Source organism: Rhipicephalus sanguineus, chromosome 6 (assembly GCF_013339695.2).
Source record: "Rhipicephalus sanguineus isolate Rsan-2018 chromosome 6, BIME_Rsan_1.4, whole genome shotgun sequence".
NCBI lineage: Eukaryota > Metazoa > Arthropoda > Arachnida > Ixodida > Ixodidae > Rhipicephalus > Rhipicephalus sanguineus.
The window spans coordinates 36,479,197-36,503,528 of record NC_051181.1 but is presented as its reverse complement, the minus strand read 5'-3'; the positions used below and the strand labels follow the sequence as shown (position 1 = coordinate 36,503,528).

At 44.7% G+C, this 24,332-nt stretch overlaps 1 protein-coding gene across 3 annotated transcripts in view; it reads right to left on the bottom strand.

The window, feature by feature from the left end:
• Positions 1 to 24,332, bottom strand: part of LOC119395696 (germinal-center associated nuclear protein) — a 182,411-nt gene that overhangs the window by 54,089 nt on the left and 103,990 nt on the right. For all 3 annotated transcript variants that reach the window (XM_049416750.1, XM_037662704.1, XM_037662705.2), the window contains exons 19-20: positions 12,895 to 13,050; positions 8,444 to 8,620 (exon numbers count right to left, since the gene is read on the bottom strand). In XM_049416750.1, the coding sequence (XP_049272707.1) occupies positions 8,444 to 8,620; positions 12,895 to 13,050 (333 nt within the window). The remainder of the gene's footprint in view (positions 1 to 8,443; positions 8,621 to 12,894; positions 13,051 to 24,332) is intronic.

Sequence of the window (24,332 nt, the reverse complement as noted above, 5' to 3'; positions counted from 1 at the left end):
GCTCGCTGAGTTTGCGCAGAAGCTATGAACCACGAAGGTCACCTCGCTCGCTGAGTTTGAGCAGAAGCTATGAACCACATGAAGGCCACCTTGCTTGCGGCAGCATCCATGTTTGCTAAAGGAGTGAGCTGCTAGCCTTTCTTCTTATGACATTCCAATTTGCTGCTATCGTATTCGTTGCTTCGTCCTTGCGGCGCAACTGTTTGCTTGTTTTTCCTCGGTTTCACAGCAATTTGGCTGAGGGAAGCGCGAAACAAAAGCGAAAGACCATTGCATTAACCCTTGCAGGGTCAATGACATACATGTACGTCCCTCGCAAACACCTTCAAAATAGTGAATGACACACATGTACGTCCTCACTTTCATGTTTAAAAAGTGCGCCTTGTTTGATCATTTCTGTTGCTTGACATGTGGTGCCACACTGCGGGAATACACTCAAACCTCGATATAACGAACACTGATATAACAAATTATCGGTTACAACAAAGTAAATGAAGAGTTACAAATACAGTAGACTCTCATCAAACACAACCTGGAGGGACCAGGGAAATGTGTTCTGTTTGACAGGAGTTCCATTTACTGAGAGATGAACAGGAGTGCATAATCAAAGTATGAAACCTATCATATTAGGGACAGTTGTTCCATTTAAACAGCAGTTCTGTTTAAGAGATTTCCGTTTACCAAAAGCCTACTGTATATGTTTACATCGAATTTGGGGATATAATGAACTTATATGTCAGATGTGACTTTGTTATAATGAGGTATGAGTGTACGTGGAATTTTTGCTTGTGTCAATGTCTACAATTTTTTTTTTTTTTTTTTTTTTTTTGCCGCCTATCACTTTCGCATCTGGTCAAGCATGCAGGCACGCGGCCGCTAGTTTCGGTTACATCCTTCAAGTGGTTCCCGCTTTTTGCGCCCACAAAACTGATGGCCGTCTGGTTTCGAACCTCCCAAAGGGTGACTGCTTTGTTACTCTCTTGTTTATTGCTCACTGGGGTGCAATTGCACCTGTTTCCACGCAGGCGCTGACTTACACATATGACGCCAGCGTGGTGGATTTCCTGTTTTGGGAACTCAGAAAAACCAATTCCGTCTTGCTGCCAATAAGATGAAGGATTATTATTGGTTTTTTACTTGTTTCGCTTTCCGGATGTGCACACAACCATAAAATTTCTTTCTTCAGTGCATTCACCCGTGCAGTTCGCTTACACTATGGAAGTGCGCGCCGGTTGCTCTGCTGCAAGCGAGTCGAGCGGCGTACTCTGGTGCGCTTATTTTGTACGTCTGCGAATTCTGTTATTACGATGCATCACTTTTTAAAGGTCATACAAGCTTCTTTTTTTTTTAGGATTTCTCTTGTTACTCATAAATAAACCACGTGTACGTAACAGCACAAACAATAATTTTGTAACTTTATTGTCACCCTAAAAAAATTGTGACAATTCTTTTTTCGATATAGATTGGCCCAAAAAATTTAAACCAGCAATTGGAAAAAATCGAGCCTGGGGGTTCACATTTGGCAAATAAATTCGATCCTCGAAGGGTTAATGATTAGCGCACAATGCAGGCATCATAAAGGCTGTCAAGCTAGGTGCTAAGTATGCTGATGCAGATGCTGCAGCTGTTTTGTTTGCTGCCATGAGCCCTGCCACGGTGATCTGGTGGTTATGGCGCTCGAGTGCTGACCCGAAGGTCGCGGAATCGAATCTTGGCCACGGTGGCTGCATTTTCGATGGTGACGAAAACGTTTGAGGCCCGTGCATAGGCGTATCTACCGGGGGGGCAAGGGGGGCGCTAGCCCCCCCACTGAGAAATGTTGGGTGGGCTCGGCCCCCCCACTTTCGACAGTGGTTATTGTCGGCTGCAGACTGGGAAACTAAGAAGTCAGGCAAAGTTTTACTTGAACGCAGCAATAACTTAATTTTGTAATAAAATTTGTCCTACAATCCTGCTGTGACGACTGTCCTCCGTGTGTCATGACCACGCACTGTAGGCTATCTGCGGTGCGGGCTGCCTAATCCACGCTTGTGCGTCTTGCGCTCGAGCATTGCAGAGGAGGCTATCGCTCAGCAGGGGCTCTATAACATTACAGCAATCTGTCATGATTTTATTTTGTTCTGTCTGGCCTGAAACTTCAGTAATCCGCGACGCAAATACGGGTGGGAACGAGTAAACGTTTTATAGCCCGATCAAACGCTCTCCTTTTTTCAGGAAATTCAGTTTTCTTTCTTTGAAAACGAATAGCATCGCCACTGCTCCATATTCAAGCTGCTCAGAGTTGATTAGTGTGTAGAAGTGTCCAGTATTTTAGTTGTTTCTAGCCAGGACAGCTAAAATATATTCCAACTTTAGTCTCCAATTAGCCTGCTATACTTGGCTTATCATAGGGTAGCATGCAGCAATCGTGGCGGTGTAACAAGGCAGTGGACTTGAGCACAATGAGAAGCCCAGCTTTCAAGTTTGGCCCGTTACTTGATCTACCTCACCATGGAGACGATCAGCGTCCACGGTTTTCTGGGCTAAGGAGGCCGCCTACCTGCAAAGGATTTTGTCTGTTCCTAATAATGTTTATTTCTCTCTCCACCTCTTTGTCAGCAACGATGAGTCCACAGACAGTTGTACACGCGCAAAAAGAGCTCAACATCATTGTACTACAATTAAAAGTATCTATTATACACATAAATCTATCTCGCGCTGCTATAAGCAGCCGCTGCCAATGTGATTGGCGGGTAGCCTTATTAAAATACGTTCAGAAAGAGACACTGCGTGGCTATTCCAAAAAAAAAAATGAGTTGTTCAAAACAGTAATGTGCTGTTTACTGTGCACACTTCATTTCAACGCCGCGAGTTTTCGCAGACTTGTGACGTCACGTAACAAGAAGGAGATTTTATGGCCCATTGAACATTTTTTATGAATAGCGAACAACCAATGACAAAAAATACGCCGTATTGAAAATAGTTCATTATTATTATATTTTTACGCAGTCATGCATACTTGGTAATTACGCGGTGGATCACTTACGCGTCATTTGTTGCGACGTTTTACGAGCAGCTGCTGTGAGCATGACCCAGAAAATTTCGACCACTCATTAACAGCTAACGACCTATACGGAAGGAAACAATGCGGGGTAGTTTAACGTTATAATCGCCAACATTTTTTCAACGAAAATTTGAGCTTACACAGTTTACGTAGGCTATTTACTTGGAGGAACCGGAGGAGAGGAGCAAAGGGCCACTTCACCGCTTTTCCGTCCACCCCCACCCAAGCTGGGAAAAGTAGGAGGGCAAGGAACGACACCTAGTACATAAATTCATAGTCATTTATAATCTTATAACTATACACAACCAGCTCAATGTGGTTTGCTCAAGTATTAATCGACTGAACTTGGTATTCTTCCTAAGAAAGACTTTACATTAGAGGGCTCTAACAGTAAATAAATTGGCACTCGGCTTATCCTGAAGACTTCTGCGAAGTACCCTGCTTTGTCAGCCACATGTTTTGTTTAATAAGTGAGAATTTAAGGTACTAGAGTCAAAGCAGGTTCTTCGTACTCATCGTATCTACAACGCCAAACTAAGACTGGGAAGTTTGCTGATGCAATGCTCAGGTGATCAGGTTAAATGTGGATGTACTTTTGGATGTACGATAGCAATTGGATGTACGATAGCAATTTTGGATGTACGATAGCAAACGACAGTATCGGCTGGTTTTTGCTGTCTCCGTCGCCGCCTTCATGCACCGTATATAAATAAATAAATAAATAAATAAATAAATATATATATATATATATATATATATATATATATATATATATATATATATAAGCCAAAAGCCACAAAGAAAGATAATTCAGAAATACTTTGTGCCGCGCGGAATCGAACGGCCGACCTCTCGAAGCGCGCAGCGTTAGACAGCTAGCCCACGAAGAGTACCGTCTTTCAGCATGCTAACGGCGAGCTATTCATATAGACCATTTATTTCAGCGGGCTTTCTTACTCACCAGCGAGATGGCGCGAAGTGCGCGCGGGGCACGCTTTAAAGGTCGTCGCCCCGGTCCTGCGAACGCCGATGCGTGGTCGCCTTCGTGCGCTTATCTCGAGGAAAGATGAGGGGCGGGTGGGGGGGTGGGGTGGAGCGGGGGGGGTTGTATGTCTTGTGCTTTCCCCGCGATGTCCGCGCTGAAGTCACAGAGCGTACGAAGATCACTTCGCTCGCTGCAGCAGCCGCGTTTGCGAAAGGAGCGCGCTGTTCAAACAGACATAAGTAACAACAGCGACATTTAGTTCGCGCTCGTCCTGTGTATGCCTGTTCGTTCATTTCGTGCGTCCTGCTTTATGTTTCAGCAGTGCGCTTCAAGTATCAAGCTGTGACGCATGATAGTTCGCGCTCGTGCTGTGTGCGTTGTTTTCGTGCGTCCTTTGGGCTCGAGTGACACGCTGGCAATTTCGAGCTGCTTTCCGTTCTTCACGTTTATTCCAATTTGTTGTTATCGCATTCATTGCTTCGCCATTGCGGCGAAATTGTGACTTTTTTAAACTTCACGGTAATATTGCCAAAATGTTATTAAACACTGCTGTGTTGTCGACATATATGGCAACCCAGCCTGCACAATCTGTTTCTGCAGATTCTTCCTTCACTTAAAACAAACAGTTCTGAAAAGCAAGTCATCTGATCAGCTCTATGAATATAAAAAATCTCCTGAAATCATTATATATATATATATATATACGGCGGACAGAGTGAGCGGCTCCAGCCCCCCCACTCGCGAACGAGTTGGTACGCCACTGGGCCCGTGTACTTAGATTTAGGTGCATGTTAAAGAACCCCAGGTGGTCGAAATTTCCGGAGCCCTCCACTACGGCGTCCCTCATAATCATATCGTGGTTTTGGGACGTTAAACCCCAGATATTATTATGTTTACTGCCATGAAGCATTACAGCAGGCCACAACACCACCTTTTTCTTTGCATGTTTAAAACTTTGCTCCTTACTGGAAGATATTGCACAAAAGGGCAATAATGGGTAGTACAGCAGAATCTCGGTGATACAAATCTCGTGGGGGAGAGAAAATATTCGTATCACTCGAAATTTAGTCGCCAAAATACTAGCGAAATCAGTTTTCAAATCCCGATATATGCACAAAGCATTTATTTCCATCGAAATCATGTTATGACTCGGTGAGCATTAGATGCGCGTGCACTTTCGGAGTTCTGTCAGTTTCGTTGTCACCATACCTGATTGTGTCAACAGCGACTGTGGTTTCGTGCACAGAGGTTGTGGCAAACGATAACCACAGTTCTGAGTGCGTGTGCGCTGGCCGCGCATGTACTTCTGAAGCTTCCAAAGCACGCTGCTCTAGGCCGTGGCTCGACTGTTTTGGTACCAAAGTTTGTATCACCCATCGCGACGTGGAAAAGTGTCTGGAACATCCGAATTTTGGCCTATTGGACACAATGAAATTCGGCCAGGGAATTTTACAAATTTGTATCAGACCGAAATTCGGCCAGGGAATTTTACAAATTTGTATCAGACCGAAATTCTTATTAGCCGGGTTCGCATCACCAAGATTCCGCTGTACAACAATATAATGGATATAATGAAGCACACTTCGGCTCTCCCTTCAGCCTTGTTATAGTAAGGTTAGAGTGAAGTTTTATTTAGAGGTGTGCGAATATTCGAACTTTCGAATATTTTTCGTATATTGTCAGCTATTCGATTCGATTTGCACCGGAATTTGACTACTCAAAGTATTCGAACTGCTGGAAGATTAATACAGTCAACGTCCGATTTTTCGAACTCCCTAGCGACCGCGAAATTGTCCGGAAATTTGGGCAGTCTGAAAAAACAAATTCATGCTTTTTATTTCGCTCAAGCGGTCAAATTGCCACAGCCATGGCAGAAATAGCTAGGGTTATACACATACCACTGCGCTGGGCCACATGCACTATTGAGCAGTAAGCTGAAAATGCTTATCCTAAGGGTTGGGTGCATTTGCCGCCTGCTGCCATCACGCCTCCGTGCATTTTCGGTGCTCATCCGTAAAGTAGGGATGAGCGAATATTCGAAATTTCGAATATTTTTCGAATAGTGTTTGTTATTCGATTCGATTTGCACTGGAATTTTACTATTCGAACTTTTCGAACTTCCCAAAAACAAATACAGTCAACGTCCGACTGAAAGTCACCCCTTCAGATTTTCAATATGCTTCACCTCATTACTCTCGTATTGCGGCAAAGCTGCCTTTCAAGCTCCATTACGGTCGAATTTTGCCAAGAGACAGTCAACGTCCGATTAAAAATGGTCCCTAGATTTGCAATGTGCTTCACCTCATCATACCCCGGTATTGCGGCAAAGCTGCCTTTCAAGCTCCATTACGGTCGAACTTTTCCAAGAGACAGTCAACGTCCAATTGGAAATGGTCCCTAGATTTTCAATGTGCTTCACCTCATCACACTCCGGTATTGCGGCAAAACTACCTTTCAAGCTCCGTTACGGTCGCACTTGGCCAAGACGGTCAACGTCAGATTAAAAGTGGTCCCTAGATTTTCAATATGCTTCACCTCATCACACCCCGGTATTGCGGCAAAGCTGCCTTTCAAACTCTGCTACGGTCGCAAATGTACTAACTCAAGAAAACTCTGCTTCCAACATGGAGATGAAAGATGTGGCAAAGGTGGGGGCTCAATTAATGCTGTTTTGGACCTGAAATTTGGGCAGGAAGTCCGAAAAATCGGAAGCCGATGCTTTTTTAGCATACAAAATTTCAGATGCTCTTATATATCGACGTCTACGAGCCAGATTTGGAACTCCGGACTTGAAGGGGGCACACCCTTGTCTGCCACATCAGTTGGGCTTCCACAGAAGTTGAAAGAGAAGGAGAGGCTGAGGAAATGGCATCTCTGCCCATCACGTGTAAAGTGTTGTCGGCAACACTTTTGTTGCACCAAATCATGTAAATATATACAATTCGGCATCTATACATTGCTTCATTCTTGATAAGACAACTAAGGAACACCACTCCTCCAGCGCTTCACCAACCTAGCCAAAAGAAATGCTTTCATGTTGCTATATCACAAGAACATGCTTAGGATCCTCTGCAACTTAATTCCTGTAATGTCGCTTCAAAGTATTAAAAAATATTCAACAAGTATTTGAAAAATATTCGATTCGATTCACACTCACGTTTTAATATTCGAACTCACTTCGCACTCAAAATTTTGCAATTCGCACAGCTCTAGTTTTATTTAAAGACCTCAAAAGCGTATTTAACATGGTCATTCACTCTTCTATTTTGTTGAAGAGGAAAGGCATTGCAGCTTTTTTTTTCTTCTAATTATTATTCAAACTGCAAGCGACGTGTCAGTGTCAATGGCCGCTGAACTTTACATGTACCCTTCTTTTTCGGAGCTATTTCTATTCTCACTCTATGTCAATAATCTCTCATCATGTTTAATGAGTACTGACAAAATTTTGAAGGAAAGATAACATGTGAGATGGATTTGTGTGGGCACACAAACAATATTAACAAGATATCAACGTCAAATATAGCCTATAACATACTTAGAATAAATTTTAAATTGTACATACTGCAACTGAGTACAATACGAAGCACCTTGTGAAATCCACATTAACTTGGTTCTAAGCTAATTAACCCACAACCATCTATGTTACGAGATTGTGTTGGCTGCCATGCTCCTTGCGTGTGCTCTCTGCTGCAGTTATCAATGTGGTGCTCATAGGCACGTGATGGCACGCACGGCCTGCGTGATGCACCTATGCATCACTTTGTTGGGTGCTCAAGTGGCCAGCTATATCTACAAAAAAAAAAAGAAAGAAACACCCTGGTCCCACCTCTCTTGGCACTCTCTCAAACCCAAACAGTGACTGGGTGCTATGAAGACGGCTCCAAATAATTAATCGTTGTGCCCACTAGCAAATGAGGTTTTCAAGCCCAATTAATGGGTCATTAGCTATTTATCGTGACAGAGAAAACAAGATGTAAAATTTTTGTGTCAGTACCCCTTCAAGCAATGCAAAAATTATGTACACTGATAATATACTACTTCATTAAATATCTGCTGACAAGGCACGTTTAATCATAAACAGTGGGCCGCCGTGTTTGTCCTGCAGGCGCTCAAAACAAACACGGTTACGGTAAATAGTTTCAAAACAAAATATATTGTGTTCTACCCATCATATAAATGTATTTGAACTACAATGTAACATATTTAGTTTGACAAATGTCCCTTAGAAAAGGTTGCTTTTACACAATGCCCAGCCATAACATTGAACTGCTTTCTTGGCAGAAAAGTGGATATCAGCAATGGCTGTTTAAATTGTCGTCATCCTTGTTCATGTCACTTGAGCAGAATCATAGAGCACTAGTATCAACTGTCGTGAGCTAGACCAGCCAGTGTGCAAGCTTCGGTTGCCCACTTACCACTGTGCGGGGAGGCACCTCTCGGCTGCAGGAGAACATGCGCCACACTGGGGGAAGCAGGCCTCGAAGATCGACATTCTCAATGACAGCCTGATCTCCTAGATCCAGCAGACACACGCACGGTGCTGGCTGCAACCTCAAGGCGTCCCTCAAGGTCTCTGCCAGCCGCATCTCCAACTGCATTGCATGGTTCACGCACGCTGCTACTTGCAGGCACAGCAGGAACGGACATTTACGTTAAGCACAACAGCTGTTAATACGCATGTCAAGATTTTTGCATCCACGAGTAGTTATCTACCCCCTAGTAGCGATTCGCGACCGAAAATGCAACTGAGGGACGAATAGCTATCTGTTTTATTGATTTATATCACCGGTATCTAGCACGATTCAAAACGGCCTGCAAGCCCGCCATTTTTTTGCGCTGGAAGCGCTCCCTCGCGGTCAACAGTTTACCACTTGTCCACAGAAAGGAGTGACGTGAGGATCAGCTGCTCAGCTAACATTTCGTCTGCTAGGCGCGCACGTTCAGTCATGCCTAGAGTTACTGTATATGCTACCTTTAGCTAAAGGTAGCATATACAGTAACTCTAGTCATGCCTTGTCACCAGCGTCGCCGTCAAAAGTATAGACTTCTGTTGAAGACGACATTCTGGAACTTAGGATCACCGCGATACGCGACGTCACGAATCATTTTCGCTTCGACCCTTTGCAAAACAGCGATTCAGAAATGGACGCCGTTCCAAGCAGCAACGAGGAGATGCCCGGGGACGCACGCTTGGGCCATACTCGCTGGTGTGTCTCAATTAGCTATATCAGAGAATTTTAGCGTGCACGGCATTCCGGTATACGCAAAGGGGTCTATGGAATATCGGCATAGCGAATGCACACCAGCGGAGAAATAGAATACGATAAGTTTCTACAATAACAATTCTGTGCTTGCCAGGTTCTTCCTTGCACCGCCAGATGGCCCCACCTATCTGGCCTCTCACGGTTACGGCTGCAGTAACCCGGTATTGCGCCAGCGCAAGGAAGTCCACGGACGAACTAACATTCCCTATTAACGCTACATGCGTGTTACTTGTTAGCAATGTTATTTATCTATAGGCTACTCCACTTTGATAGCTTGTGGTTGTGTTGGCGTGTACCATACGTGTAAGGAAATGCCACGCACTTTCCACTTTTTCCGCGCCTCGACGCGGTTCCCCGACATGCTGGCACGTAGTCGCTCCGATTGATCGCACTCGCGCTGTGGAGCACACGACAAATTAGTCGATGCGACGCTGAATCGCAAGCACGGATCGGGACAGCAAGGAGAGCCACTGACTGGAAGTGAGAGCGTCGCCTGGCGTCCGGCGCCACAATAAATAAACTCAGATCGGCGACGTCACTGTTACTAGCGTATCGTCACTCAGGATGGTATTTGCGGAATGTATCACACCTTACACGTAGCACTAGTGTCGATGTCGCAGCGTGATCAATCTTCCGTTGAGCTGTTGTACGCTGTTTGCCCTCGAAATAAAATTACTTCCACGCGACGGACGCCCTTCAAATTTGGCCAAGAAGATCTATGCATACCGAGCAATCGAATGAATGGCACATCTCGACTTTAAAATTTGATGTCAGAGCTCCTTTAAGAAAGGTGTCCTTGCTTTGCGACTTACATACCGACTTGAAACATTTGTCAGCTGCAGTCACGACTGCAAAACTGGTTAAGCTCAAGCCATTTTTTTTATTGCGAAAACCCACAAACATAAAGTCCCTAGTCTCAGACTAAGATTCATAGCCAGGCAATAAATCAGGCTAACATCTCCGGGTCTATCATTAGCTATGCATCACAGCTACACAAAGTATCTGGTTACAACGGAACTCCAGTTATGCCTATTGCACATGCCTTGCAGGTGTAAATTATAATACAAGACAGACAACACATAAACGAAGTGCCAACTACCAGCTGATTTAAAGTTCAATGAGTAGAACATAAGCACATAACTTATGCACACATGAAACACAGGTCGCACATGCTGCAACATCACCAGATATCAAAGCTCAAGATTGGGTTGTAACACCTTCATTACTGGCCCATGCTGGGCCTTTCTTTGTGATAAAAAGAAATGCCTCCATAAGCTCACAGCTTATCTTGTTGGCATTCCTGCTTAGAACATTAACACTCTTAAAGCATAGCTCACATGTGTAGACGTTGCAATGTGCTTGCGCATAAGTTGAACCTACATCATTTACATGATTTTAGGTTGACCTATTTTATATCAACAACCTGAAATCCAAAGCTGGGGGTCAATTACAATAGAAACTGAAATTAGTACAGTCAGTAAAGGCAGGACAAGAGATAAATCAGGGACACTGTGACATGGTTATATTATGTTTACTTTCCAGCTCTACCTATAGCACTCCGTGCACTTGTTTTAAAGGGACACTAAAGGCAAATAACAATTTATGTCAGAGTGAAAGCTCAATGTATGACAACTTCTAAAACGGAAATATTATCAACAGCAGTGCCCTACTTACCGAGAAATTAAGCTAAATGCATCACACGATGAGCGCCACGAGTGAGACAATTTCGAAGTGATCCCGATGACGTATGAGAGTCTGCCTACAATAAATCACTAGTAATCAAACTAGCGATTCGCTGATGACATTGCATTGATGAGTAACGCGGGAGACGAATTACAGCTCATGATTACTGAACTGGATACGGAAAGTAGAAGAGTAGGTCTGAAAATTAATATGCATAAAACTAAAGTAATGTGGAACAATCTTGGCAGAGAACAGCGCTTTGCGATAGGTGGCGAGACACTGGAAGTTGTAAAGGAGTACGTCTACTTAGGACAGGTAGTAACCGCGGAGCTGAACCATGATAGTGAAATAACTAGAAGAATAAGGATGGGATGGGGCTCATTCGGCAAGCATTATCAAATCATGAATGGTGGTCTACCACTATCCCTCAAGAGGAAGGTATATAACAGCTGCATCTTACCGGTACTTACCTACGGAGCAGAAACCTGGAGACTTACAAAGAGGGTTCAACTTAAATTGAGGACGACGCAGCGAGCGATGGAAAGGAAAATGATAGGTGTAACCTTAAGAGACAGGAAGAGAGCAGAGTGGGTCAGGGAACAAACGGGGGTTAAGGATATCATAGTTGAAATCAAGAAGAAGAAATGGATATGGGCCGGTAACGTAGCACGTCGGCAGGATAACTGGTGGTCATTAAGGGTAACTGATTGGATTCCAAGAGATGGCAAACGCGTGAGGGGGAGACAGAAAATTAGGTGGGCAGATGAGATTAAGAAGTTTGTAGGTATAACGTGGCAGCAGAAAGCACAGGACCGGGTTGATTGGCGGAACATGGGAGAGGCCTTTGCCCTGCAGTGGGCGTAGACAGGCTGATGATGATGATGAATCAAACTAGCAGCAATAAAAAAAGAACCTTCTGTGCATCAAAAGACGTAATAAAATTATGTTTGTTCGTTTCCGTTTGATTCATGGGAAAAGGAACCTCTGTGGCGTTGCCATGGGGAACGGCGCGCGTGGTTCAAAGGTTCCGTTTTCGCCGAACTGCGCTTCGCCCTGCGCCCTGCTTCGCTCACGCGGTCGCATCTCAGTGGTAGTTTCGGGATCGCGTACTGCCGCGTGTGTTTTGCACGCTCGTGAAAGTCGCTCTGACAGAAAGTTCGACAAAATGCCGCATGCAACGACACCGGCACTACGAGCCCTCAGCAGCATACCACGTTAATCGGGGCTCAAGTCGCTGAATTGGAGCCCAGCATCGCGAGCCGATGTCTCGTCAAGTTCTCTGTCCACATTCATTGTGGCGATTGTGGCAAGCTTCGATGGCTTCGATGGCCGTTGTTGCTGCTGTGGGTCCCGCTACTTTCGCCCTGCTGCTACTAGTGTCGGCGGCCGCACAGTAAAGGCGGGCAACGTTGGGCACGGCAGCAGTGACGTATGAAAGTCGGATTTCAGGCGGGTAATTTGAAGTGCGCTAACGCGATGCGGACCACTAAAATGTGATTTTATTTCAAAATAAGCACTTCCTTGGCATAAAAGTAGCACTACGAGGTTTCTGGACCGCTATTTCAACAATCAACATCGACTTAATATTTGCCTTTAGTGTCCCTTTAAAGAAGCACAAGAAAAAAAATTTAGTGAAAGGAACAGCGAGATACCGGCGAGGATGAAGAAAGGCACTAGTTAAACAAACGCAGCACTGACTTTCAACAAAATGTTTATTTTGCCTGTGCATAGCTACTTATACCAAACACCTTGCAAAGAAAACAAGGTCGCACGTGCGAGTCAAACCAACTATCAAGTGATGTGGTATTACAGCGTCTTCTTAATGCATCCTCGTAACGTGGTCCCTTTCCTTACCTAATGCCAATGCACATTTTGTTGCCAAGCTATTTCAATTTCGAGACTGCAGTAATGGGACCCACCTGGTCCTTGGGTTCACCATCGGTGGCCACCAGCAGCAGTGCAGAGGTGCCCGAAAGAAGCCAGGGTCTTCCCATGTGGTCACACCCCTCCGAGCTGAAGTCGCCCCCTTGCACAACCGTCACACAGAAGGCACTGTCGCTGGTTATGCTTTCCACCTGGGCAAAGATCAGAGGTGCACTGTGGTGGCGGACCGAGCTTCTCTAGCCAGCGAAAGCAGGTTTGAGGCTTGAAGTTTCTAGGCATCAAAGCAGTGCTCATTGTATGGATGCAAAACGTGAGAGCTGTCAACCTTCCAGTCACCACAGGATTGACAATAAAGAAGGCAGATGCTCTGCACTTATAATGGGCTACATCATTTTCAGCTGCAGCAATGGCTGGTTTGAACATCTTAAAGGGGTGGTGCCACCAAATTTGTGGCTTGCGCGTTCTTTGCTGTAAGCGTTTCCTATATCTCCAGGAAGCATGATGCGCACACCGAGATTCATGTATTCTCGGTAAATAATTTAATATTGCCTTTTGATGGGAACAACTTTCGGTTTCGGTTTCGGTTTTTGGGCACTGAGGTTGGGCAGTGACGTAGAAGTGTAGGGAGCTTGGTCACGTGACCACACAAGGCTGTGACACACTTAGCCAGAAAGCGATCGAAACTCGGCGAGTGATGTAGCAACCGATGCTTTGCCGGTACTGCAGTGAACTAGAATGTATTCTAGTTCACTGCAGCCGGTACATACGTTGCGGAGGTCAACGTTGCTAGAACAAACTCAGTTTCAAAGCTCCGTATCTCCGCCAGCGGAGGAGGGTGGTCCGAACAGCGGTCGCGAGAACTAGTGGCGCTGCAGTTCCGTCTTGCTCCACTATCGGTGCGTCGTCTGCTGCCACGGCATAACGCTGAGGTCTGCCGCGCAGTTGCTCGCGGCAACTGCGCGGTAACTTTCTTATTGTACTAGTTAGGTGGATACTTAGCTGGATATGCATATGGTCGTCTGTATGCATTGGCCCGCGTGCATTGTTCATTGATTGGCTAAGAATCGATGTTCGGTCTATATTGCCACGCCCACTCCTTGTTTTATTTTGACGTATTCGGGTTTGACCAGCAAGGACAGTTATCAACGCTCGACGCTGTCCGCGAAGCAGTGTTTGAGAAGCCTCGCGATTGTAATAGATCGTTTTGGTAAGATTGCGCGCTGGATGCGAATGTTCCAGCTTTGTCGAGAGATAACGCCGCCACCAGCGATATCGCTGGAAAGTTCGATAGCGCCTGTATAAAAGCCGACGCGCTTGACCGCTTGTCATTTGATCGGCGGTCGACGCTCTGTTCGCCGCTATCAGTGTATTGCTGTAGTTTGACTTTTAGTTTCCCGGCCACAAGTTCAGCCAAATAAAGAGTTTCATCTCGGACCTGCTGACTGCTGCCTTCGTCGACGTCATGACCCTGTGACAATATTTGAGCTGTCTACATTGCGCTTAACTTCCAAGCATAGGAGTTTCTAAGTGAATGAGGGTTTTTCAGAGTAATTTTTATAACTACCACCACAATTTTAGCCGCTGCCGTCTTATCTAGACCAAGAACAACCCAACACGTTTGTAAAAGCCTTTATAGTGCACAAAGAAGCGTACTTACTCGAGATACAAAAACGTTATAGAAAAACAGTACTCATGTTTTTACAATTTATTGAAAAAAACTTTCTCGAAAAACATCACCAATGCTTTGCAATGCTTACAAGACACGTTTTCGCGACGGTTAAAGAGATACTGACCCAAAATTGGAAAATTTTACGAGAACTCGGTAAATGAAATCTCAGTGTACGATTACATCGAATAGATGTCGTCTCTGAACAATTTTTTCAGCGGATAGTTGTATTTTCGGTGTCTCATCTTTCTACGTCGCATCCTTCTACGATGCCTTAAACAATTCGAACAGATCGGCCGTGATGTGAGCACCGAGCAGTTATTCGCGCATACTCTGTCGCTAGAAGAGTCGTCACTATTCAACTTCAGTTTTTCAACTTCACCAAGTCGATGTTCCATGCCCGCAGCACTTTACACTGTACGACAGCCGTTTGCGTTTCGTGCTGTAGCCGTTCACTACGCAGTTAAACTGCTCGTCAGCTACAATTATCTTTTGCACAAGTAAGTCTCCGTTCCCGAAGTAAAGTGTGGGATTGGGCTAGTTGGTATTCCATTATTAAACTGCTCAGCGCAAGAAATTTGACACGGTACACATAGAAAAGACGAGGACCAGTGCTGGTCCTCGTCTTTTCTATACCGTGTCAAATTTTTGCGCTGAGCAGCCCGTTCCCAAGCCGGCGAGTGTAAAATATTCCGCACATCTTGTTCAATACCTCGTCGTAAAATGTCTCGAAAATCTACTGCTTTGAAGGCACAGCGACAGCTGACAACTGATCGAATGTTAGTGTGATGAACCTCTCAGTCTCGGTAGCGAATATAGATAATCGCCTGCCTTTCGTTTTGCTGTTCTATTTCTGGCGGCTCCTCCAAATTGGGCACTGGGCTTTCGCGGGACGCCGTGCGTTTTGGGGGGGATTTGCGCCTAAACCCCGAACATTTTTGCTTTGAAATGTGGGGTGGAAGTGCTGGGAACAAGCGCGGCACGGCACCTGGCGCGAGTTCCCACTTTCCACGTGAGATCAAAACGTCTTGTCCCGCAACGACACGACGATAGTGCTTTACAATGTCGTCACTCTCAAAATGAACGTCACAGACCTTGCATTTCGCAGTAAGCTTTCTATCTTTGCGATGCAAAGCTTGAATGACGTAGGGTCTTTTGGAGGTCCGAAGAAGTGTCGTGAAGCAGAGTCGTCGTTGCGGCAGCCGCTCTTGCAGACCGGCGCAAAGCAAGTCGGCATACCGCACTGTGAATCTGTTCGCCCTCGTTACGCTTCGTACATCACTTCATACAAGACGCTAAGCCTGGTCAAGAACAGTCGCAAAAATGACGAGCTAACAAAGCGCAGACGACGCTGTAACCCACGTGCGCTCGTACCTCGGCGGCGCCGATCACAGCAAGCGCCAGGCGCGGGAGCTAGACATGACTGCAGCGCCACTAGTTCTCATGACCGCCACGCGGACCGCCTTTCCGGCGGAGCTTTTAAACTGAGTTTGTTCTAGTAACGTTGGCGGAGGTGGTGGAGGTCACTCATGTCACTACAGCAGGTATGGTGTGACGTCACTACAACTTTCGTTGCCCATCCTACAGATCTACGTCAGTGTTGGCGCGCTAGCGATGGGTTTCGATCGGGAGAATGGGCATTTAGGTACACTTTGGAAGTGAATTAAAATATATTCTAAACATTTGCTGTGTCCAACCCTTCGTGTTGAGTGTCCTTGCATACAGAGGAAACCCACAACAGGCTTGTTATAGCCTCCAAATTTGATGGCACCACCCCTTTAAGAGGACTGACAATTTTTATGGACCCAGTTTTCGACGGCGCAATGGAAAGCTAACCCTCAGAAGTGTATATGCCTGTGGCAGTTAATCGCAAAAGCGTGTGGATGTTTTTTAAGCAGAATTTTTAGATCTGATAAGCCTCCAAAAAAAGTAGGAGTCCCTCATCTAGCAACCCCGAGAAGTATTAGCAATGTCGATAGCCCTCTTTGCAAATTGTGGAAGCCACTCATCATCCTGCTTTCACAGGACTGAGAGCTACTGTGGTTAGCCACATTCATTTTGTCATTTTCAACCATTTCTAAAAATAAAAAGCTGGTACAAAATTTTTATATTGTTGTACAGACCTTTCTTATACCGTATTTATTCGCGTCCCACTTCCATAATGAACCCAACCTCCACTTTGGTCCTCGGAAAAAAAAAAATTTTTTTTTATTGTGTGTATATGCTGATTTGGTTCTGGTTTGGTTGATAATGTCGTTGAAGATCAAAACAATGTTAAATCACGCCATTATATCTCAAAACGACAGCACTACAAAAGTTAAAAACATTGCTTAACAACAAGTTGCAAGCAGCGTGAACGCAGACAAGAGTCAAAATTTGAAAGTCGCGCCTTTTTTGCGGCCGAGCGCCATCTATCGAACGCACAAGAAACCGTATTGCTTAGAGCGCACGTAGGCACAGCGGCATGCAAACAAAGCAGCAACGGCGCACCGTGCATTCGCAACGTGGTTCTGTCAGTAAGCCTTCAAGAGCTTTAACTGACAAGGAACTGCCAAGGGGCTGCAGCACGGCCTGACGTCCGTGCTGCAGCCCCTTGACATTTCCATTAATAAAGCCTTTTAAGGACAACGTGCGGTGGCTGTACACGGAGTGGAAGGCCGACCGAAACCTGACTCGTGCCGGTAAAATAAGGAGGCCATCCATCGAGATGCTATGCCGCTGGATTCTGAGGCGTGGAACCAGATTCCGAGCGATATGATCGTCCAGAGCTTCAAGGAGACTGGGATTTCCAATAGCCTGGACGGCACAGAAGACGATGCACTGTGGTCTGGCGATGACGAGGCAGCAGCAGCAAGCAACATAAGCGAGGAAGACACTGACGGCAATGGAAGCGAGTAGAAGCGCCAAAAAATGGCCGGTTGGTGTCATCAATAAAGCATTTTTTTTTTCGCGTACATTGCGTGCAAATGCTTACTTTTTAAAGACTGAGGTGTAATTATTGAATTTCTGAACACCGTCATGCTAAATTTCAACTTTTATACCTACCGCAATATTTTTTTCCGCGTAATGAACCCTCCCCCCAAATTTGCATCAACATTTCTGAAAAAGAAAAAGTGGGTTCATTACGCAAGTACATACGGCATTTACACCACATTTCTCCCCTAAGTATGCACCTACATCGTGGATGGCTGGCCCCCAGCATCGTTTTTGTGCAGATAGACAAGCTGAGCCAAAAGATCGAAAACACAACTGCGCTTTTACACAATGTCGGCAACTGCTGATGGTGCAGTTTAAGCCAGACATCACAGATTCACTTGAACACTTAACAAAGCAACTGCAGCACTTGGGACCGGTCACAATGCATTGGTGTGCATGTAGCCCGTGAAGTGACCCTGAATGGAGCTGCTCATGGGCACTGAATCCTTACATAAAGCGAAGGCAGCATCAGCTTTCTGCTCACTGCAAACGAAGAATTAATCTGGACATTTTAAGTTAGAAGAGATCATAATAGAAAGAGGTGTACTGCACTTCAATACTAATAAAAAGAACATTAACCGCGTATACCAATAGGAGTTCACATAATCGACTTCTTCTGCATCTTCATGTTCTTGCCACATTGGGCACAAGTTAACTTGTCACTACGTTTAGTGGAATAGAGATATAAATCCACCTATAATGAGGAAAAAAGCACTAATTTTAGCCAATACTATAGACAATCTTTCCATTAGTGGGGTTCCATTAGTAAGAGGTTGCCTGTCCCCTTTAAAGGCAAATTCCAGTGATTTTGGGACCATGTCCCGAGATGCTCTTGTCACAAGTCCAATAGTAGAAATACACATAAAATTCTAAAATAATTTTAAATAAGCAAAAAAAAAGAGCAAAACCAGCACCCCACTGAGCAGTAATGTCTTCATATCATGCGTAACATGGTAAAAACTGGGAATCGTGCAAGGCATGCCGGTCCCACCAGCAGGAGGATTATGAAAGTCACGAATGCCGCAAAGAGCAGATGCTCAGCAGAAGGGTGACAATGCCGCATGCACAAGCTCCTCTGAGCTGTCCGACAATGACAGCTGCGATTTGGACGCATCTGGAGGCCACTAAAATCACTATTCCTCTTCGACGAAGTAGAGCACACTGTTTACGTTATGCGCTTGCCTGGTTGCACACTCAACTGCCAGATGGCTCCACCTGTCCAGGTCGATAAAGTTTGCGGCTGCCGCAATCGGGTAAAATGCTAACGTCAAGTTTACAGACAAACTAAAATCTTGTAATATTGTTATGAGAAGAACGCATACGTTTGTGAATAGGGACGTTTAACATTGCATCGACAAAATCGGTGAAATTTAATTAGGGGTGTGCGAAATTCAAACTTTCGGATATTTTTCGAAAAGTCTTTACAATTCGATTCGATTCGCACCAGACTGTTGCTATTCAACGTATTCGAACTTTCGGAAAATAAATATAACGGTTTATAATAATGGAAAATAAATATAGAGATGATAAATCGGTGTGCAGCGTGCTTGGTCTTGCGTTCTGGGACGCTGACGTGTGAAACTGCTAGTCGCTTCCACTAATGCTCTGAGCGGTCACTGCACGACGAACTTCCCGGGGGGTCCACTACCGATGCGTAAAATGTTCATCCACGGTTCCGAGGAGCCAACGGGCAATGTGATTCGCTGCTTGCGACAAAATACATTGCAACTTTTTCGCTTTCGCATGTCCGCTAGCACGATGTTCTTGCCTGCAAAGTTCGGATTCGTCTCGTACATCAGCTCCGTGAGACCGTAGTCAGGGGGAACACACCGGGCCCGTGCCCCCCCCCCCCCCCCCCCGAAATTTTTTTTTTCCCATGGGATACAGATCACAAGATGCCACTTGACCCCACTTATTTGCCCAGACCCAATATGGGATCAAAGAGCCCCCCCCCCCCCCCCCCCCCCGGCCCCCCCGAAGTTTTTAAACGAAGTTTTTTTTTTTTTTCAGATTTCCGCAGTAATTTTCGCCACTTCGGCAAGCACAAGAAATCCTTTACCGCACTTCTATGTAGTTTTCAGTGACGATATTTTGGAATCAGAAAAATGACTACAGGAACTGAAATTCTGATTTTCGAAAATCTATTTTTTTTGTTATTTTTCGCGATACGAAAGCCACATCTCCCCTTAGGAATAAATCTGTTCTTTGACCATGTTTGTGACTTGTAATTGTTCCTGTCTCGTAAGAACATACTTAGGGATTCTCTGCAGCTTTTTTCTGTAATTTCACTTTGAAGTGTTCGAAAAATACTTGAGAAATATTCTAAAATTATTCTAAAATTATTCGATTCGCACTTAATCTTTATAATTCGAATTTGCTTTGCACCCAAAATTTTGTTATTTGCGCAGCTCTAAATTTAATACAAACCAAGTACGAGCCACCTTTCACAGGATGCGCAGTTTACTGCATACAGATGGACCCAGTATACGTTACGGAAAGGGGTTTTGTACGGTAAAGCTCATGCATGCCCACTCTTCAGACAGTACACTCTGATATCGATGGTAAAACACTCTGATATCGAGACGAAGGGCAAGCGTTAGGTGCAAGTGTTCAGCGAATGTTATGGTAATTTACAGGGTATGCAGCCCACAACAGACCACTACTTGCCACCCATTCCACAGGGAATAGATTCATTCATACAATAAACGTGCCAAGTTAAGCGCTGGCGAAACAGACGATCATTGCCTAGTGGACAGCACACACAGCAGTTGCACCTTCCTTCTGTCACTTCCACCACTTTGACACTGATGACATCAAACACACAATGTGGCCAACAATTAAGGGAAGCTAAGCGGACAGTTCGAGGCAATCAATAAAATTCCTTTGTAAACAATCTGCGCATCTCTCAAGCCGGTAATTTTGCATGAATGACAGAAACGTACAAAGGAACGTACCCAGCAAACTTCATTGAGATCTACTGTCCTCGAAAAATCACCAAAGCGAAACAACGTGGTGTTGAAGCCCATACATGGTGAAAGCGGCAGCATCAATGTAGTCCCTCGAGAGGTACTGACATCAGCCGAAACAAGAAACATGCTTTGCTTCTGTGAAATGAAGTTGGTTGTAGCAGCAGTCCACCAGGTCATGTGATGGGTGAAGCAGTTCGAGGACACCTTCCTAGGTTTAAGTGCTACTATAAGGCCGGCAAGCTTGAAGCAGTTTTTCTGCACTAAATAAAATGGCAGTGCCACAAAACGAAGCTGTGGCTGGCATATACGGTACATTTTTCTTTCATATTTCTTTTCTTTTAAAGCGCTCAGAAATTGCCGAGCAAGTAGCCATTGCACTGGCACTTTTAGACTCAAAGAAGTCCAGGATCCACAGCAATTCTAGACAAGCTGTCCAAGCATTCGCCAAAGGAGTCATCTCTAGACAGGCCCTGGCAATTCTCAAGGGAAAGGTCATCAAACCGCACACGATTATCTGGATTCCTGGTCATATGGAAGAAATCAACGGTGCTCCCGCACCCTCAATGAATCTGCCCACAATGCTGCACTAGGACTTTCCAACCGTGCAACCACAAGGCAAGAAGATGCTAAGGTTCAGTCTGCAGGGATCACCTCCTCTCTTACCATGAGCTAACCAAGCACTTGTACCTAGGACGCAGTGTCTGTCTTCCCTCCTCACACAGTAAACTAAATAGAGCTCAGGTCATTGCACTAAGGCTCTTACAACAAGAACCTATGCGAACCCGCTGTTCATTAACAAGATTTCTCCGGAGTTCTCTACTCCTACAACATGCGATAAATCTTAAGATCCATAGATCTTAGTCATATGCTCTGGCGTTGCTCCACGTTATGCAGCGACAAGGACAACACTGAAGAGCAGTGGGACACAGCTCTATGCAGTCTCACACGAGAGGGACAGCCATGGGCAGTCCAACAGGCCCGTGAACCGGCCGAAAGACTAGGCCTTCCGATCCCAACGTGGGAGCGGCCCGCTTTGGGCTAGGAAACTAGCGTGACCCATTGGACCTCAATAAAGTTCTTCCATCCATCCATCTATGAAGAGCTTCATTAGAAGCGCTTGTCGAAAAGCTGGTCAGTATTGGTGAATGTTTTAGAAAGAACTTCATCTCTTGCTGCAATTTCTGCAATGTTGCTTATCTCGAAATTGTTTTCTCATTTTTACTGCCTCGAGTTAACGAGGTAGTCCCGTAATTAGTCTACCACTGTTTCCCTGCTGTACGAAATATAACATCCACTTTGCTTTCTACTGCAGACGTCATGGTTTCAAAGCAGAGTTAAAAGATACAAAGGTTATGCAGAAGAAAAACCAAGCCAACATGGAAAATTGTAGAAGCAGCAAAAATTTCTTACTCGAAAGAAATTGCATCAGTTGCCAATCAGCTGCCCTGTCTGGCAGACAAATAAAATTTTTTTATTAGGTTTGTGCAAATATTCGAGCACTTTGAATATTCGAATGAATATTACAGTATTCGAATTCACTTCCATTTGATTTTAAATTCTTGGAAATTTCGAACTATTCGAAATGAACGAATAGGTGTCCTATATTAGTCCGCATGTAATCCCCCTGTAAAGGTGGTTTCACTGCAGGGGAGGTGTGCTGTACCATGAATACACCTTTCCAGAAAAAATTCGCACTGCCGTGAAGCCCCAGTTCAACGTTAAACAAACATATTAGCGTCACATCGATTCATCATTTTTTTAAGTTTAAAAGCTGGTTGCACCGGCTTATATGCTCCAGGTATAGTAAATTTTAAAACATAACATATTTTACAGGTTATCACTTGCATTCCACCGAAAGTCAAATCCTGCTACTATTCAAAGTTGCTTCCCCTTCCTTTGAACCAAAAAGAATGACATTTACGCATGCCCTATTTCATTAAAAAAAAAGATATTGTGCAGGTTAGTTGGGTCATGACCAACATGCTCATTTTTATTTATAATATGTGATATATACTGTTCAAAATTATTCGACCAAATCACTATTCGCTTCGAACCCAAAATTTACGATTTGCAAAAGCCTAGTTTTTATGTATTCCATGTAGCCACGTGAGATGGCTCATTCCATTCAGTTCCTATTTTCCGTTATTTCTAGGGGTGTGCGAATATTCGGAATTTCGAATATTTTTCGAATAGCGTTTGCTATTCGATTCGATTCGCACTGGAATTTTACTATTCGAACTATTCGAACTGCCCAAAAACAAATACAGTCAACGTCAGATAGAAAGTGACCCCTTCAGATTTTTAATATGCTTCACCTCTATACACTCTCGTATCGCGGCAAAGCTGTCTTTCAAGCTCTTTTGCGGTCGAACTTAGCCAAGACACAGTCAACGTCCGATTGGAAGTGGTCCCGACATTTTCAATAGGCTTCACCTCATTACACCCCGGTATTGCGGCAAAGCTGCCTTTCGCGCTCCGTTACGGTCGAACTTTGCCAAAAGACAGTCAACGTCCGATTGGAAGTGGTCCCGACATTTTCAATAGGCTTCACCTCATTACACCCCGGTATTGCGGCAAAGCTGCCTTTCGAGCTCCGTTACGGTCGCAAATGCTGGTTCCAACATGGAGATGAAAGATGTGGCAGACGCGAGGGCTCAATTAATGCTGTTTTGAACCTGAAATTTGGGCAGAAAGACCGAAAAATCGGAAGCCGAACCTTTTTAGCATCCAAAATTTCAGATGTTCTTATTAGGGGTGTGCGAATATTCGAAATTTCGAATATTTTTCGAATAGCGTTTGCTATTCGATTCGATTCGCACTGGAATTTTACTATTCGAACTATTCGAACTTCCTAAAAACAAGTACAGTCAACGTCGGAAGGAAAATGACCCCTAGAGATTTTCAATATGCTTCACCTCATTACACTCTCGTATTGCGGCAAAGCTGCCTTTCAAGCTCCGTTACGGTCGAATTTAGCCAAGACGCAGTCAAGTCCGATTGGAAGTGGTCCCTAGATTTTCAATGTTTCGCCTCATCACACCCCGTATTGCGGCAAAGCTGCCTTTCAAGCTCTGCTATGGTCGCAAATGGATTAACTCAAGAAAACGCTGGTTTTAACATGGAGATGAAAGATGTGGCAGAGGTGGGGGCTCAATTAATGCTGTTTTGGACCTGAAATTTGGGCAGGAAGTCCGAAAAATCGGACGCAGAAGCTTTTTAGCATCCAAAATTTCAGATGTTCTTATATATCGACGTCTACGAGGCAGATTTGGAACTCCGGACTTGAAGGGAGCACACCTTTGTCCACCACATCAGTTGGGCTTCCACAGAAGTTGAAAGAGGAGGAGAGGCTGAGGAAATAGCATCTTTGCCTATAATGTATAAAAGTGTTGTCGGCAACACTTTGGTCGCACCAAATCATGTACATAAATACAATTCGGCCTCTACATTGCCTCATTCTTGATAAGACAACTATGAAACACCACCCCACCAGCGCTTCATCAACCTAGTGAAAAGAAACTTTCATGTTGCTATCTCATAAGAATATGCTTAGGAATCCTCTCTAACTTTTTTTTTCTGGAATTTCGCTTCACAGTATTCGAAATATATTCGAGAAATATTAGAAAAATATTCGATTCGATTCGCACTCACGCTTCAATATTCGAACTCGCTTTGCACCCAAAATTTTGCTATTCGCACAGCTCCAGTTATTTCACTTGCACACACTGACAGCAGTTACGCAACTCGACTGACGTTTACATTTGTGCCTCTGTGCCATTTCATTGTGATCACCTTTATTTGCTCTCAAGCAACTCCGAGGACGCATTGAAAATTGTGCTGACGCTTGCTTCTTCAGCAATTA